The 17,422-nt window shown below is 37.7% G+C and overlaps 1 protein-coding gene across 1 annotated transcript; it reads right to left on the bottom strand.

Moving 5' to 3' along the window:
* Positions 1 to 2,438: 2,438 nt before the first annotated feature.
* Positions 2,439 to 12,706, bottom strand: LOC139727052 (solute carrier family 2, facilitated glucose transporter member 5-like). The gene is made up of 3 exons (XM_071638033.1): positions 12,345 to 12,706; positions 3,934 to 4,035; positions 2,439 to 2,603 (listed from the first exon to the last, which is right to left on the bottom strand). The coding sequence occupies exons 1-3, from the start codon at positions 12,489 to 12,491 to the stop codon at positions 2,439 to 2,441; spliced, it is 414 nt and encodes a 137-aa protein (XP_071494134.1). The 5' UTR covers positions 12,492 to 12,706.
* Positions 12,707 to 17,422: the final 4,716 nt, after the last annotated feature.

Here is a 17,422-nt window from a genome sequence, read left to right as displayed (position 1 = left end):
ATGCAAATGAGATAATAGATGTGTGTTGTTTACTAGTTGCAGTTAATTTTTGCATCTCTTAATCACACCAGGAATCATTAACAGGTCTTGATATTGTTATAACTGTTATGAAACATATTCATATATTGCGGCAGTGCGTTGTAGAATCTCGAAACCTGCCTGGTCTATATACGGCCTCTTGAATATCAATTTGCAAACATATTTCATTTTAGTATTATTCAATTCTCCTTTCTTGATTGATTCCAGTACTTGATTTACTTCGGACTCTGACGACATCATTATGTGCAACGTGTTTGCCCGATATCTTAGCTGTATTTTAGTACGCCAAGGTACATTTTGATAGCAAGACTTTGTTTTAGGGAATATATCCATAGAAAATTTGTATAATCTATATGCAAATTAGATCATTGGGGTATTTCTAATAACTGTGTTTTTTTCTTGTATCTCCTTTAACACAAAAGAATCATCAACTTACGTCTTGATATTATAACTATAATGATTCGGATTCATATATCGCGGCAATGCGCTGTAGAATCTCGAAGCCTGTCGTAGTAAAGTCTCTTGCGTACCAATTTGCATACGTTATTACAAATATTTTTATTCATTTTTTTTTAAAATTCTGAATTGGTTGATTCCAACACTCGATTTTCCTCGGACTCAGATGAAACCATGAACACTTTGTTTGACCGATAGCATATCTATATTTTTCACTACGCCAAGGTACATTTTAATAGCAAAACTTTGTTTTAGGGGAAAATATGTTGAGAAAATGGAAAAATATTTGCATAAATTATTATATTTGAGATGCATGTTTTGTTTTAATACATAAGGTTGGTTCTTGTATCTCTTTAGCGCACTAGGAATCGTGAACCGGTCTTGATACAATGACAACTATCTTCAGAATTATGATTCAGATCCATATATTGCAGCAATGCGTTGTAGAATCTAGAATCCTGCCAGTTATGTATCCTCTTGAGTACCAATTTGAATAGATATTTGCATAAGTGTAATTCAATTCTTGAATTGATTGAATTCTTTTGAATTGATTGATTTTGATTCGACTCCGGCGACACAAAGTACTTTTTGTTTGCCCGGTAACTTGTTAAAATGATTAAAAACAGAAGTGAACACGTAGGTACCGTACTATACATGTGCATATATATGCGGTAATTACTGTATCAGCGGCAACGCCTAATTTGCATATTTCGCTTCTTAATTTGCACATATAAGTGAAAGTTATGAACAAATGATGACCTAGATATTGTCTTTGCACCTTAATTTTTGAAATTACTACTATTATTGCATGTCTAGGGAGATGTTATGAAAATTAGATCATCGAAACACCTTAAAAAGCAATGAATTGGCGGCCATTTTGTTTATGCAAATTAGATGCTCTTAGACTCAAAATTCCGCTTGGGAACCGGAATTTTTGGATTCAGCGTACTTGAATTATACAAAATAGACCGGTTCCCAACTTTTACTAAAAAATGCCTCTAACAGTCATATTTCCCCAAAATCCCACTACCAGTAGAACAGTCCTTGAAGTAGTCGAAACGTTCAGCAAATTAAAGCTCAATATATCTAATGTATACTTTATATATCTTTTCATGTATCAAATGAGGAGACTGAATACATAGTTGTATTCTTACCCACACTGAATCCTATGACGAATCGACCAATAATGAGCATTTCTGGTGAATTTGCAACATCGCAGCAGCCCATCAACACAGCTGCCACCACGGATATGAAGTTATTATACAACAGTCCACCATTCCTTTTAGACGGGAAAAAACAACACAAGAATGTAGAAATCCGTAACTGATTTAAAGGTTCTGCTTTCCGTTAGGAGCAGTGATTAAAAAAATATATATATCACATGAGTGATACTAGTTGTATCACTGAACATCCTATCATTAATAAAAGTTTCGCAATAAAGCCTAAAATATACGGAGCTATCACAATTTTTCTTAACAAACCATAACTGCAGACGGTTTAGTCTAGAAGTGTTTTTATTATAACTATTGTTCACATTTCATAAATTAACAATACTTGACATTGACTCTACTGATTCTGATTTTTACTTTGGTTGTTTTCATCCCTAACCCACATTTTGTAACTATTTTGAAGCACTATAAAGCTGTTTTTTGCTTCATCTGCAAATGGTAAATAATACCTTATGACACGGCAACCAAGAATGTTTCTTCAAAAAAAATGATATAAAGATCAAAAACATGTACCAAAGACAAGAACACTTTTTTGTTGTTTCCTTCTCTCTCTCTCTCTCTCTCTGTCCATGTCTTTCCTATCTTTCGTTTCATCCTTAAATGCTTCTTCCCATCCATCCACTGCACTCTCTGTTGATCTGCAATCTGTTAACACTCCTCCTCCAGTATTTTCAACATATCGATGGATAATTATAACAACAAGCCACCAGTGACCTACCTTCCGAATTTATCCGCCCAGTACCCACCGACCAGAGCACCAAGGGCGCCCCCTACACAATAGATGGAGACAGCTGCCGCCCATATCCACGTGATGGAGTCGTCGGATAGTAATTCCCCCGATCGTTCGTAGTAAGTGCGGTTGAAGAACTCTTTGATGAACTGCAACAAACAGCATCACATTTTGGTATCTACACACGCACATGAACATTCAATAAAACAACATGCGCAAAGCTTGCGTTTGGTGATACAGGTATCACAAAAATAAACGCCATTGTCTTACGGTGATATAATTATAATGTATTCATAATTATGATCTTTAAAAAATTGTGATCATAATTGCAACAAAAAAAAAACCGAAGCATTTTTTAGTTATATTAGCGTTATGAAAGATTTATTCTTTTCTAAATTCCGATAGAAACTAACGCAATTTGAAATAAATTTCAGAATCGAATCCAAAAAGAAAAGATATCACTGGACCTACACAATTTGGTACTCTTTGATAGAATAAATCACGTAGATAAAAAGTTGAGACACATATTCAAATAAAAACTTGCGTTACATTTTCCTTACAATAAATTATTAACATATACAAAACTGACTTTTACTCTCCTTTCATTGAAATTTACCCTAGTTTTATCACGTAATCTCACATCACAATACGTCCGATTAGTCGCCTGTCTTGATTTTCCAGTAGGCCTAATAAATTGATTTTTTGGGGGGTCAACTTTTCTTATTATTATTTTGCTGTTAGTCCTGTTTTCCGACTGAGTCACCCCTATACATGACTCTATACATGACATCTAAATTTACAAGTAATTAAAAAAAGGCGTAAGATTTCATACAGTACTGCTTTCAACAGTCTCGCAGTCCCACGTGGTGATTGTCTCAGGTTAGTTTCCTCATTATTCTTCCCATTATAGATGTGTACAAGTTTAGTGCACATAGAAAACAAAATATTTTAAAAGCGGTATTAGTTAGCTGCAGGGATACTGAAGCATGATCATGAATTGAATGCTGTTCATGAATCTACCAAGTCTTACTTGAATAGCATGTTCGCAATCGTTGTCTTTTTAGTCTTATCTCCTTTTTGTTCCAAACAATACACGGTGACTCAGCGTCTTTGAATATATATATATATATATATATATATATATATATACATATATACATATATATATATATATATACATAAATTATGTTTTTAAAACGGCCTTTAAAAGAGGAAGATTTGTAAGCGTTTACGTTCTACATGTATTATTTATTTTGATGGGTTAGGGAAAATCCAATCTTAACAATTTATCTGCGATGTTTAAGCTGAGAATATCCTCTTTCAGATTTTGACCTCACCTATCGAATAATCTTACGATGCTACTTGTAATTGGTTTCATGATTCAGGGTCACATATCATCTTTCATTGTGTTTTACCATACTAATTGTCGACAAGCGGTTTTATTCCACCCGCATTCTTCTCCTGTTTATTCATACTCACTACGGAAGGTCCTGCAATGACGCCGATGTTGTATCCGAATTCCATTGACGAACCAGTACATACAGTGGCAGTGGATATCACGAGCCATAACGAGAGATTGCGCTGTGTGGAAAAAGAAGCAGAGAGATGACTATATCATAGTCAACTTTTTTTACTGCATTGCATCATCTAGTAGTAGCAGAAGTAGAAGTATAGTAGTAAGTAGTAGTAGTAGTAGTAGTAGTAGTAGCGGTAGTAGCAGCAATAGCATTTTAATCATTATTATACTTTCATATCTTATGTTACTACTACTAATAATAAAAATAATAATAATAATTATAGTTATTATTATTTAATAATATCATTATTCTTATTATTATCAATATTACAATAACAATAATAATAATAATGACAATACTAATGATAATAATACTATTATTGTTATTGTTATTAGTAGTAGTATTATTTTGTTTATGTTTATCATTAACATCATAATATTATCATTGCCATCTGACTTTCGAAGAGAAAATTGAGAAACTAGCAGTACTCTGGGAGCGCAAACATCCGCTAATAGCATCACTATTCGCAAAAACTGTTTACTCATCCTTAAAAAAAGAAATGATAGTAATAAATGAATGATAATCACCTGTTCCTTTAAAAATAGTCGCATTAGACCGATCCTATGAATTTCATCAAAATTTATTCATAACTTTTGGAATATTATATTCCTTTACAGACATTGAATTTTATACCAAGAAGACAGACAAACAAATAAACCCTTGGCAAAAACATGACCTCCTCGGCAGATTAAATCCCATAGTTTTACTCAAGAACAACGCCCATCGATTTACCATAATTTGCACATCAACAGACGGAACCAATCTTCCCGTGCTATAAGAACCAGCATTCACACAAGATCGCTATACCACTAACTACAGAAAAACAACACAGTCCGGAATCGTATACACTACATTTCCGCCTGATTCGAGATGAACCCCTTTAAAACTTGGGGTCAAGCGGGCAAAAGTTACGACAATCGCACTGTGCCTCTATCGTGAAATGTGATGTTGGAGGGGAAAGCAACTGAAATAATATTCTTATGATACTGAGCATTCGTCACTTCGTTAACAACTTATAAAATACGTCTGGTGAAAGACAACTTTTACAGGATGTAACTTCCTGGAGAATGTAGGCCTACTAGTAAAATATTATGAATACAGCCGTATAAGTCAGTAATTTAGTCTGTACAGGGATATTCGAGCCAATACTGATTGTTTTCGCTTGGAGTGGAATAATGCACCAAGGTGAAGGTGACATTCAACGGTAAAAGATAGTTAACTCAGACGAATATGATGGTGAAAGTTTGATCACAGTCGGACCTGAATTAAGAAAGTTGGGAAATTGTTCAGTCACGCCTAGGCCTATTCATTTCATATTCTTTCATTTCATTTATATCCACATCCAAATTCTCAACATTGTTATAAAATAACCATGACGATTTGTACAAGCAGGGAAAAGGTATATTGGTATCGTACAATATTGTCATTGAATATAGAACAGTATTGGTGGCAACCATATTATGAAAATAACTGGAGTGATGACGTCATAGACTCACAACTTTCATACTACATGTAATAGTTTCTGCTTCGCTACTTAATTCATGTCAACAAACAAAGAAATCTAGGGAAGATAATATATGCGTAGAGATTACTTGGAGACTTCCGGGACCATGACACAATTACCTTGTCCTGTGGCATGCTGCTACTATACCGTTTTGAGAAAACGGTGAAAATTTGAAATTCTACGAAGTTCTCATTTTATTTTCAAGTCTGAGTTTGACGAAACCTCAGAGCTACCATTCTATTTTTGAGATTTTTATTCCATTCATCGCATCAGCCGCCTTATCACTAACCACGTCAGATATCCATAAAGGCCTGTTTCATCAAGATTGATTGGATGATTGATGTCATGTGATTAAAAATAATGTTAAGCTCGATGTGCTATTAAATCTGTGCTTTAAATCAATCGTAAGTATCTTCGGACTTACGACCGAGATTCGCTGAGTTACGCTCAATAAATCGAGAGCTAGATCAATCGTAACAGGCCGGTGAGCAATCAAACTTGTTACATTTTTTGCCCCCACTTTGCCCCCATCTCTCTAACTTTTTTTTTCTCTCTCACACATTTCTCTTTCATTAGATGAAATATATTTAGCCTATAGAAGGACAGGTCATGGCTGACTGTTCAAATTCAGTTTGACCCTCAGAAAAAAAAGGCAATAATAATAACTTGTCGGTCTGCCGCGATCGAGAAGACACATTGCCAAATAGCGTATTGGCCATTGGCCTATAGTACTTTCATAACATTGAACACTAGCCACAAAAAGGGCTTCATACAAAATCAAAATTCAAAACATATTCGAACTTTATGCAGACCCTCACAAGATCTGTCGATTAAGACATTCATAATGCTTGCCAGGGTGTTGCCAGACATTTATCACAGCGAAATCCAATGCATATTGGCTAAACAAATTCAAGATAGTGAAAATGTTGTGGCGCAAGGGGTGCTGAAGAATTCGTTAAAGGTCCCCCTGAAGACACAGTATAGTCATGTTCATAAAATTGGATACATGAGTAAACCGACCTATGAACCGCGACAATTATGATAAACATCTATTCCTATCTTCATGCTGGAACCTGTGCGCGAGAAGTAGTGGAATTTGGCTGCGTTCGAAAACCGGCCTATTAACTCATGAGATCACGCAACAGCCATCAAAAGAAAACAACCTGGATATCGCTGTGAACGTCTAACCCTGTAAAGAGGAAAAAAAATAATACTTGTAATACAGAGGAGAGTAAAGCTTTGCGAGAGAGGTCTCTGGGGTTCTCTTTCGTGCTGGCCCGGTAAAGCTGAATATACGACATGCCAAAATGAAATACGACATTCAACAACTCCGTGAAATACGACGCCACACGAGTTCGCTATCTAGCTCGATGTCAGCCCACCTAGACGATACATTGTGACGTCATAGCTCGCTGTCGTGTATACTGATGCGTGAACTCTGAAGTGTCCGCGGTCTCCAGTGGGAGACAGAGACAAACACTCGGAAGTATTGATGACAGGATCTTCAATTTGCGCGAACAAAAGAAAAAAAAAAACACAGACACACAATATGAAGAGTTATATTGCAAAATGAGCTAAGCGCCATTTTCAAACATTTCAAAATAAGTCCATCATCAGATAGAGCAAAACGAAACCAGTACTACCTCACTTGCAATATGCCAAGGAATATTTCAGAAGTTATGATTAAAAACATCTCGGATTTTCGTTTTATTTTCTCTGCTTTTAGCAGCTTTAATCACAAAGATCTCATCTAACAAAAAGGTATTAGCTCGTTTTGCGATAAAGCTCTTCATATATACATATCTCCAATGTCATATAACACTGCATACTATAGCTTCTCTTCTCTCAACTTTTCCTTATTCAGGTATCCCGTTCTTTGTCCCTTTATAGATTCGTTTCTGTCTTGTTATATTCCCCTTGTGTTGTCCTCCTCGGCCAAATGACATTGGAAATATACCCGGAGTTCAAATTGTTTATCTGTAGGGCCTACGTGTTTTGTTCCTTCAGTTAAAGGAGACCTCCGGGTGATTCTCAGATTTTTACATTTGTACAACTATGAATTAGTTATACTGAGGACAGAGTTTCAGAATTTGTGATAATTGGGATGAAGAGTAGGAATATTTTCAAAAAATAGAACAAATTGCAATGAACAAGGATGATGACATGGCAGAGTCACCATACGAATGCATGAGTTGGGGCTCAAGGAAGCAGAACAAAAGAAGAAGGCATGCATAGATTATAGACAGGTGAACTCGCAAGCAAGCGGTATTGTTATGGAATTACACTGCTATCATTTCTGAAATATGTGAACCTTCTATGTCATCATCCTTGTTCAGTGTGATTTGTTTAAAGTTTTTCAAAGTATTGTTTCTCTGCTCAAGAACCACAATAAATTCCACAAATCAATACAGGGAGTTGTCGGTTCATGTACTACATGATGTGAAATTATGAAAATCGTCTGGAATGTCCCTTTAAAGAATAAGGGAGAATTGCAAGATGCCATATCGCCTATAAGAGGTCTTTATCCAAGTCAAGCGAATTGCATAATATCTATAACGGTCTCCTCCACCTGTAGACCTTAAGATACGATGAAATAATACAGTATGTACGTTTATCATACACGCAATTATATCGTTTTTCTTTGACTACTCTTGTTTATATTTTGATTTGAAAATTGCTGATTTTGTCATGATTTCATTTGTACAAGCGGAGAAATAAAACAAACTAACTGAAGTAAACGTAGTAACAAATTGATAGATGAATAGTATAGAGGACGGATAAGCTTACAAAGCAAAATGTAGGTACGAGCAATTAAACATCTTGGTATTATTTTAACGGAACAAAGATAAGGACATAACTTGGCAATTCTTCTGATGTATAAGTGCGTGACCAATTAACTGGCACATCAATTCAAAATCGCTGGTGAGAAACAATTGCCTCGTGTGGAGGAAAATAGAAGGGCAAATAAATACGGGGGAAATTCTCACTAGGATCATTCTTCTGTCCTGCGAGAATTTTCTTCTTTACGCTGTCAATTGCTGATTTGCATACTGGATTTTGTTGACACGGAAATAGATAACATTATGTACTATCACGGAATTTGTATACTGGATTTTGTTGGCACAGAAATAAATAACATTATGTACTATCACGTAATTTGTATACTGGATTTTGTTGGCACAGAAATAGATAACATTGTGTACTATCACGGAATTTGTATACTGGATTTTGTTGGCACAGAAATAGATAACATTGTGTACTATCACGGAATTTGTATACTGGATTTTGTTGACACAGAAATAGATAACACTATGTACTTAGGGTACATAAATATCATGGTGGATGCTTTTTTACACACATATGAGGTGATGTTTTATTTTCCGTGTCTCTTTATTAACAGCTGTCACGTGCGGTTGAAATTCACACTCCTTGTTGTTGACTGTGAGTTGTGGTTCTCGTTGATGCCATTCTGTAGGCCTATGTACAGTTTTTTGCATGATCCCGTTATCCACAGAGCTCATCAAACACAGCCACTTTTCAGTGCAATTGAGTCCGTGGGAGTAATACCACACAAAGCATAATATTATGGTAGATATAAACATGAGCGATTAAATCCCCCCAACGAAAGCCATGCTAGATAGCCACTAAAATAATCCTGGTCTGACAAATCATATATATACAAAATTGGACTTTGTCCATTCAAACAGCCTCATCAGCTCTGTAATGTCTATGATGGATTGATGTGTACTCCGCAGCTCACATTTAATGCCCCCACCCCATTAAAATAACAATAATGATAATAGTAATAATGTGTTCCAAAAACCCAGCATGGATGCGTATTGGCAATACTACACACAGGTTTGACTGCCTGGTGTTTAAACATGATGGTATATCAATGAGAAGGAAACGGTTCCCTGAGCGATCCTTTAATTGGAGCCGCTGACAACTGCTTCTCATATCTGAAAATGAGAATAATAGGCCTACATTATCCAAAGATTGTGTGATACAGCCATCATTTTCTGTCTAAATCAATGTGGGTCATTTTCCATGAATATTTCTGATGATATCAAATACTCGTAATTATGTTTCAAATCTCAACTCTTTACCCAAAACATAATGAATAGGGAGCATTACCAGTCCTGCACAACCTACATAACGTCATAAAACACCAGTTTACTAATTACCAATAATCTATTACAAGTTACGTGCATCGTTCACAACAGTTCAATAATTATATGAACTCGGCGAAGCTTGCCTAACGTTTGCTTATAGGGTACGCTGTTTACCGGCCTGGAAAGCAGTAGTTTATCACCTACGTGACAACGAACTTCAGAGAGAGTCGTCCAATATTCTAAACACATCTAAAAATCATTTAACTAACTTCACTTCCATCGCCCTCATTCATATACGGATCCTACATTTCCGTTTTATACCTAGAACATTGTAACGATATCCACAAATATGATTTAACATAATCTATATAGCTGACAGGACCGCGTCATAGTTTGACGTCTCTCGTCTATTCTTATAATGATTTCATCTTTCACGTTTACAACACAATGATGATGACAACATCCCTGTAACACATGTAGGACCTAGGCTTTGTTTTGTTTTGTTTGTTTGTTTTTACATCGTGGATAAATTGTCGTCTGCAATATTAGGTGAACGAAGACGCTAAAGACACTCTAACCCGTCCAGTTGAACTGTGTGCTGTTAATAACGATGTTTGTTTATAACAAAATTGGAATTACAACAAATAATATTGATATTCGTGATCTTTAACACTTTAACAGAGTTCCTTGACAAGTTCTTGCAGTTCGCGTCTCAATTCTAATCTATTCCATTCCATACTTATAACTTCACTAATAATCGTCATTCTTGGAAATGAATATATCATGTGGTGCAAGATACATTACTACCTTTAACATCTTCACTGTTCCTTTACACCTCCTTGGTACAAATTGGAGAAAAAAGTGTAGTCAGAATAATACTCGGAGTCAATGTGTTTATGGTTGTTGAACTCACAATAATTATGACCTCACCTAATCATCTTATGCATCTGTACTCTATCTTCTCAACAGCTTTGAGGGAAGGATCTGACCTGTACATTATCAGTAAAATTCTCGTTGATGTCCAATCTGTATGCTGTACACTGACACAATAGCGCGGTGCAAGAGAGTGGCTATTGATGCATGACCTTAAAGGGACAGTACAGTACTTGTTGAGGTAGGGATTCATGTTTTGAACATTCCTAAGTGAGATAATGAAAAGCCTCTTTTGAAATATGAAAGAGCATGTAATTTTAAGAAGGATTCAACGTTTATTTGATGAAAATTGGTTTTCAAATGTCTGAGATATCCCAAAAAGTGCTAATGATAAAAGGCGACATGTCCCAACTTTATTAGAATCTCTTTGTTTCACCTTGTTTTTGGATATCTCAGCCATTTCAAAACCGATTTTCATTGAATAAACTTTTGATACCCCTTAGAACTGCATGCTCTTTGACATATCATAGAGTGATTTCTGAGTATCTCGTAATATGCTACAAGCTAAATCTACACCTCGACCAGAACTGTACACACCCTTTAACCCATCACGTCATGTGCCTATTAAAAGGCCCTGTCACACCTTTCCGGGTAAGCTATGCGGGCTTGTTGCGAGTAGGGATTTTCCAGTACGCAGGAGAATTTTCTGCGGGCGAACAAGGATGTTGGCAAGTTCTGTATTTGCGTCTTACCGCTAGATGCGTGCTATTTACCTGTAACTTGCGTGTATTCCGTGTGACCTGCGTGAGAGCTTTAAAGCCGATCTATTTTCAGCTACGAGCGACATACGGGGACTGCGAAGTACCTGCGTGGGAGTCGCTGCCTGCGAGGTGCTGCCGCTAAGGGCCTCCTGCTGGTGTTCTGCGTGTACCTCTGCGGGCAAACCCCCGCGACTCACCCGGAACGAGTTTTGAGCATGCTCAAGGTCTTGTCACACCGTGTCTGGGGAAGCCTTGCGGGTTGACTTGCGGGGAAAAAATTTTGGCACCCGGACCTCCCAGCAGTTGTTCCGCATCTGACAGTACCTATCGCGTATCTCGCCCGTAGCTGCCCGGAGGTTTGCACGCAAGTCCGATTTACCCGCAGCCAATTTCGAGCATGACCAAAACTTTTTCCGGGTGAGTCGCGGGGATTGCCCGCAGAGGTCCACGCAGAACGCCAGTAGGAGGCCCTTAGCGGCAGCACCTCGCAGGCAACTCCCATGCAGGTACTTCGCAGTCCCCGTATGCGGCCAAGAAAATGACATTCTGTGGGACTTCTGCCATTCCTTCAGAGGAATTCCTTCACTGAGTTGTCAGCCCCCACGCAAATGCGTGTTGACTGGTATTGAGTCATAACACAGTGATTATTCACTTAATATGTGGCAAAATAAAGAGTAGTAAGCCATGGAATCATGCAAGCTATGCTCACTCTAGAAATAGGGCAATGAAGCTGGAAAAGTGCATTCCTGTGCCTTTTGCGAGATATTACAGTAGGGCCTACTTTACGTTTACAGCGATTGACAAAGTAATGATGTCATTGACATAATCTTGATTCGGAAAGTTTTTTTGAGAGTATTAAAGAACTCTGAAGACAAGTAAAAAAAAAAAATCATTATGAAAATGTAATGGACTATGACAACGTATTTAGGGCTACATATTCATTTGGTCACATTAAAGTGATGTTGAGGGTGTATTATTACAAATAAGCACAGATCAGCCAGCATTCGCATTGCATATCGAACGCCCATTTAGTGGAAAGCACATAAACATGAGACACATTTACCCAATAACCAGTCCTTTCTCCCTGCTGAGAACTCTGGGTTGATGCAAGGAGGTCTCTTTCCACCTCCCTGGTTGTTCGGAGGTCTCTTTCCACCTCCCTGGTTGGCGGCTGAGTCTCCTCGGCTTTCACTGGTTGGTAACGCGCCATGATCAGCGGACGCTTTCAATCAGAGGAGAAAGACGTTCCGACTTCACCCTTCCCCTTCACCGCCTACCGGTCGATCACTACTTCCGACCCGCAGCTAGTCTTGTACAAGCAGGGAGGTGGTACAAGCTCCCTGGTACAAGCAAGCTCACCCTGTAACTCCTAGGTAAAAAGCTTGCGATCATCAGCTACGTTGTGATTCGAGAAAGTCAGGGTTATCAATGTAATCCCAACGGGAATGATCGCCCCGTGGAGACGCCAGTCGTAGCTCGATGTTGGCACGTTCCATTTTCCAAAAAAAAAAAAAAAAAAAAAAAAAGCTTCTTCACTCACGCGTTTGATTGGTTTATTATGCACTTAAATCCATAATAGATTATAACCATGATTCATAAACATCCTAATCATGATTGTCTTGCGTGATCAATGCGTGGAACCATGGAGCTGTAAAAAGTTCTGGCTTCCTGGTTGAACTATACCTCCCAGAGAATACTACACAAAGTGCAACTCTAAAAGTTATCACACTTTTTGGGGCGAGGAGCTCTGTCACACCACCGTTCATCTCCGTTTGCCCCTTGTGATCGCGATGCGGACATGTGTGCAAGAGCAAATGCTCGTTACTGCAGTAGTGTGTCACAAAACAGTGATCGGCTTTTCGTAATGCCTTGCAGGTAAAACGATGTCCTCCCTTCTCAACTACCAATTGTGTACATTTGTTATGCTTTAACCTTGTTGTGTTTGTTGAGCTGTGAAAGTCTCATAGTTATTTGATCCAACCCGTGGATATGTCCGGCGTTCTCTGTTGTAAAAACTCTCTAGAGGTCAGCCTGCCTAAACAAAAAAACAAAAAAAAAAATTCTTTGTAGACGTGTATTGTTGATGGTATTATACTCATAGAAATTTAAAAAACCCTTAGTTTAATCATCATCAGTCATGCCTTTTTTTGTTAACAAAGGTGGGCTGCCTTGCATACAAAGTTTCTTTAGGCATTAAGGGGACTTGCAACAGGACTACAGAATAACGCATGCCCCGTATGGAAAAAAAACACACACAACCGTTGTTATTGTTAAAAGAGACTGAAAAGCGAATGACTTGGGACACGCAACCCCCCCCCCCCCCCCCCCCACCTCAGCACAAACGCGAATAATCACGAACACACGTAACGGGCAAGCAAATAGACAGAAATAAAGCAAATATGTAATCAAACATCATACCCATACTATACGACAAAGCTTATAAAACATGATGCTACGTACTTTATAGGCTGCATACCAAGCTACGAGCACAGCGTAGGAGACTTAAGTGCTAATCTTCTTCACTTTTTTTTCATGTAAGTGAAGAAAGCATTAGGGCATGGGCAAGGAACTAAAAATGCTCTCGTTTGATATAATAAGGAAAAGCAGTCTTTCACCTCATCTAGCATCGCATACTTCGCAAGCCAAGAATTATAACTGTCTGTCCCCTTCTAAAGTATAATGTTCCTCCTTTTTTACTGATTAGGCCTACTTATTTTAAAATTATTTGCTTTCACGTGCACTGTGCATAATGTAATTGATTATATTGCTAAAAATAAAATGAACTGTTCAACTAAAGAATTCGGGAGACTCTAGCTCCAAATCCAAATGGAATTGAATATCAGCAAACGCTAAACGGTGAACATAATCCTACTTGAATATGATTGGTTCAAACTGTTGTTCCACTGTTCAGCTTACTGATCAAAATCAATGTATTATGATGAATTGTTTTATCAGAGTTTATAAACCCTATAATGAATATGAGTCATCTATACGCGAATTAGAAAACTTGTGCCTTCTACATTTGAAATTTGAAACTTTTCATTCATCTTTCATTCACCCTTAAGTGGCACATTCAAATTTTATTCACAAATAATATTTTGTATCTATGGCAGGCTTGTACGATTAATTTCGGGCTATGGTGACGCGACGTGAGCAGGAGAAGAGAAGACGTGTTTAGAGGGATGGTATATTGGTTAAAGAAAGGATTAAGCTTTTAACTTTTTGCGAGATATTTAGAAACCACTCTGTGAAATGTTCAAGAGCATACAATTCTAAGGGGAATTCAGAGTTCATTCGATGAAAATCGGTTATGATGTATCTGAGATAAAAACAAAGCGACCCTAAAAGGGTAGGTCCCACCTTTTATTTGGAAAGCTTTGTTTGGGATATCTCAGACATTTCAAAACCAATTTTCATCAACATAAACCTTGAATTCCTCTTAGAATTATATCATATTCTTTTATATTTCATAAGAGATTTCTCATTATCTCAAAACATCATCATTATCAAAAAACATTGAAAACCTTAGACTCCATCTCAACCAAAACAGTACCCCCTTTAAAGTAGGTGATGTCCGTTTGATATTCCAAAGGTTCGTGGCCGAAAAATTGAATAAGTTTCGTTATTCCTAAGGTTTGTTATTCCGAAACACGCAAATTCCGTATAACATCATTCTTCGTTAATTCGAAAATGAAAAAGAGTTGATTAATCCGAACAATTTTGTGGCGGTTTTCAGAAGGTCCGTTAATCCGAAAATGAAAAAAAAAACGTGCATTCTAACAACCCTTCCGAATTATGAACTTTATTTCATTCTGTCCGTCCGATTATGTTCCTTATAAGTTGCTTGAACATGGAGAGAAATTGCATATCGTCATTAAGACGAATTGTGTCGACGTTAGTCTTAGCCTTTTATACTCTTCATTGACATCAATATGTTGTATCCAAGTACGCAGCGATCAGGGGCGGATCCAGGGAGGACCGCAACCGGCGCACGCCCCCCCCCCCCCCATCCTTTATTTTTTTTCGTTGAAACGAAAGAAATAAAAAGAAAAAATGGGGAAGGGGTGCGTGAGCCCCCCCCCCCCCCCTTTAATTTTGTAAACGCGCCCCTCTTTACGGAATTCCTGGATCCGTCCCTGGCGATTGTCGTAGTTGAGGACCGCTAGCTATTAAAGAGGCATCAAACTAACTATCTTATAGCTCACCATTCAGTGTGATGGATACAAGCGTTGAAATCCAATGACGGCACTGACCTTTTACTACTTACGCCAAGAATGCGACTATACACGACGTGCGTATAGTAAGATCACATTACACGTGTTTGTCACATCAATGGGCGATGGCAAAATATCGTATTCTTCGCGCCGTTGAGGGAGTAATTCCCTTTCTTCAGCCATCCGTGGAGACGGTCGGGCCAGGTGAAATACGTCAAAGGTTTAATGCTTTAGCAACTGAAGATTCCGTACATGATGACCTATAATAATTATCATTGTTCCCTTAAAGGTAAAATATTACCCTCATTTCGACAGCTTTCTAAACTATGTAAAATTGCTCACTGCAGGTTTGTTTGTTTTGTTTTTTGTCCATTATAAGTTATGTTTATTTGAAAGCCTATCAAGACTTGACCACGAGAACGGTGTGTCAAAATAGTAATTCTGACATACTTTAGTTGACCTTTGACCTCTTTCAAATCATGTAAAATTAGAGCCTGTATATTCTATGTGAAAACAGTAAAAATTGTGAAGCATAAACTATTTTTTTTTTAAAAGCGGACGGGCTGTTCGGCGTTTTAGGGAGTAATAAGATGGGTGATTTCGGGCGGTTCAGTTACTAATGGGATTACAAAAAAAAATGTCATAGGAAAGAACGGAGGTACGGGGGGGGGGGGGAGGGGACGGGGCTGGGTGCTGTTGGGATGTACCCCCCCCCCCCCACACACACACACACACACAGACACACACAGATACACACACACTTTTTTGCTCAATAATGAAAACAATAGGAAAAATCGAAACAATATATACTATAGTAACAAAAAACAATGACTTTCGGTTTCTACCAAAGATTCTTCCTATTGGAAAAAAAAAATAGGTAGGTATTTACCATTGATCTAGCAAATCACGATCACTACAATTCAAAGTCAAATGAAACTGAACACAACTATCAGTCCATGCAACTGTTGAATTTATCATAAAAAAATGTATGTCCGTACGAGTACTGATTGCTCGTAGATTTCCAGTCGGGTAGCAAGCCCAAATTTATGGTTACCTCTGGCATATTAACCTTTGACATCACAGGCGCATAAATAGTTGGATACGGCATTTTGTGTAATGTCTATGCATTGCTATAAAATAGAGATTTCTACTGCTGTTGTTCAGCTATCGTTAAATGGGTGGGATTCTGCACAAGGGTCACGCAGTTCAAGGTGTGCGTAGGGTCAATCAAATTTTAGCTACGGAGCCGAGAGCATGGGTACAAGTTCGCAGCAGCGTCTGGGATCGGAGTTCCCCTTTCGATTTTCCTGGCGCGGCGTAGAACTTCCGCAAAGTGTGGAATTTCCAGACCTTATTTTCTCATATCTTCATTGGTAGTCTAGTGGCTTCTGTCTGTAGCCGCACTTTGACAAATGAGGGATTGCTTGCTTGTCAAAATATCATTTTACCTGAGTTTTTTCTTACTCATTGCTTAATCAAAGGGAAATATCATACCATATGCAAATTGCATGAATATTATTGAATGAGAATTAGACGAAAAGTATGGAAGAAGTTATGAGTACATTATATATTTCCTGTAAAATGCCGATTTGTGTGTACATATTTATTTATAATGTATAGGAGACTTGCAAGAACATGAATTCATCACCTTTTCAAATTAGTGTGGTAAACTGATAGACTGATAGTGACAGTCACTATCCTCCGAAAACATAAATGTCCCATACATAAATTTTTCCACTTTTCTTGTTTTCATAGTTTAACACTTTCTATTCCAGGGACTTTGGACAGTGTGTAGGCCTATACAACGCTAAGAGGTTTCCGTGTCGTCGGCACATATTGCACACAAAGAGTTATCTCCATCGTCTACAGGAAAGTTATTTCTATAGGCCTATAGGAGACATCTCTGTTTGCTCTATCATTCACTGTG

The sequence above is a fragment of the Diadema antillarum genome, unplaced genomic scaffold (genome assembly GCF_040938485.1).
Source record: "Diadema antillarum isolate AM-2024a unplaced genomic scaffold, OU_Dant_1.0 seq00000113_RagTag, whole genome shotgun sequence".
NCBI lineage: Eukaryota > Metazoa > Echinodermata > Echinoidea > Diadematoida > Diadematidae > Diadema > Diadema antillarum.
This window is presented reverse-complemented; position numbering and strand designations above follow the sequence as displayed.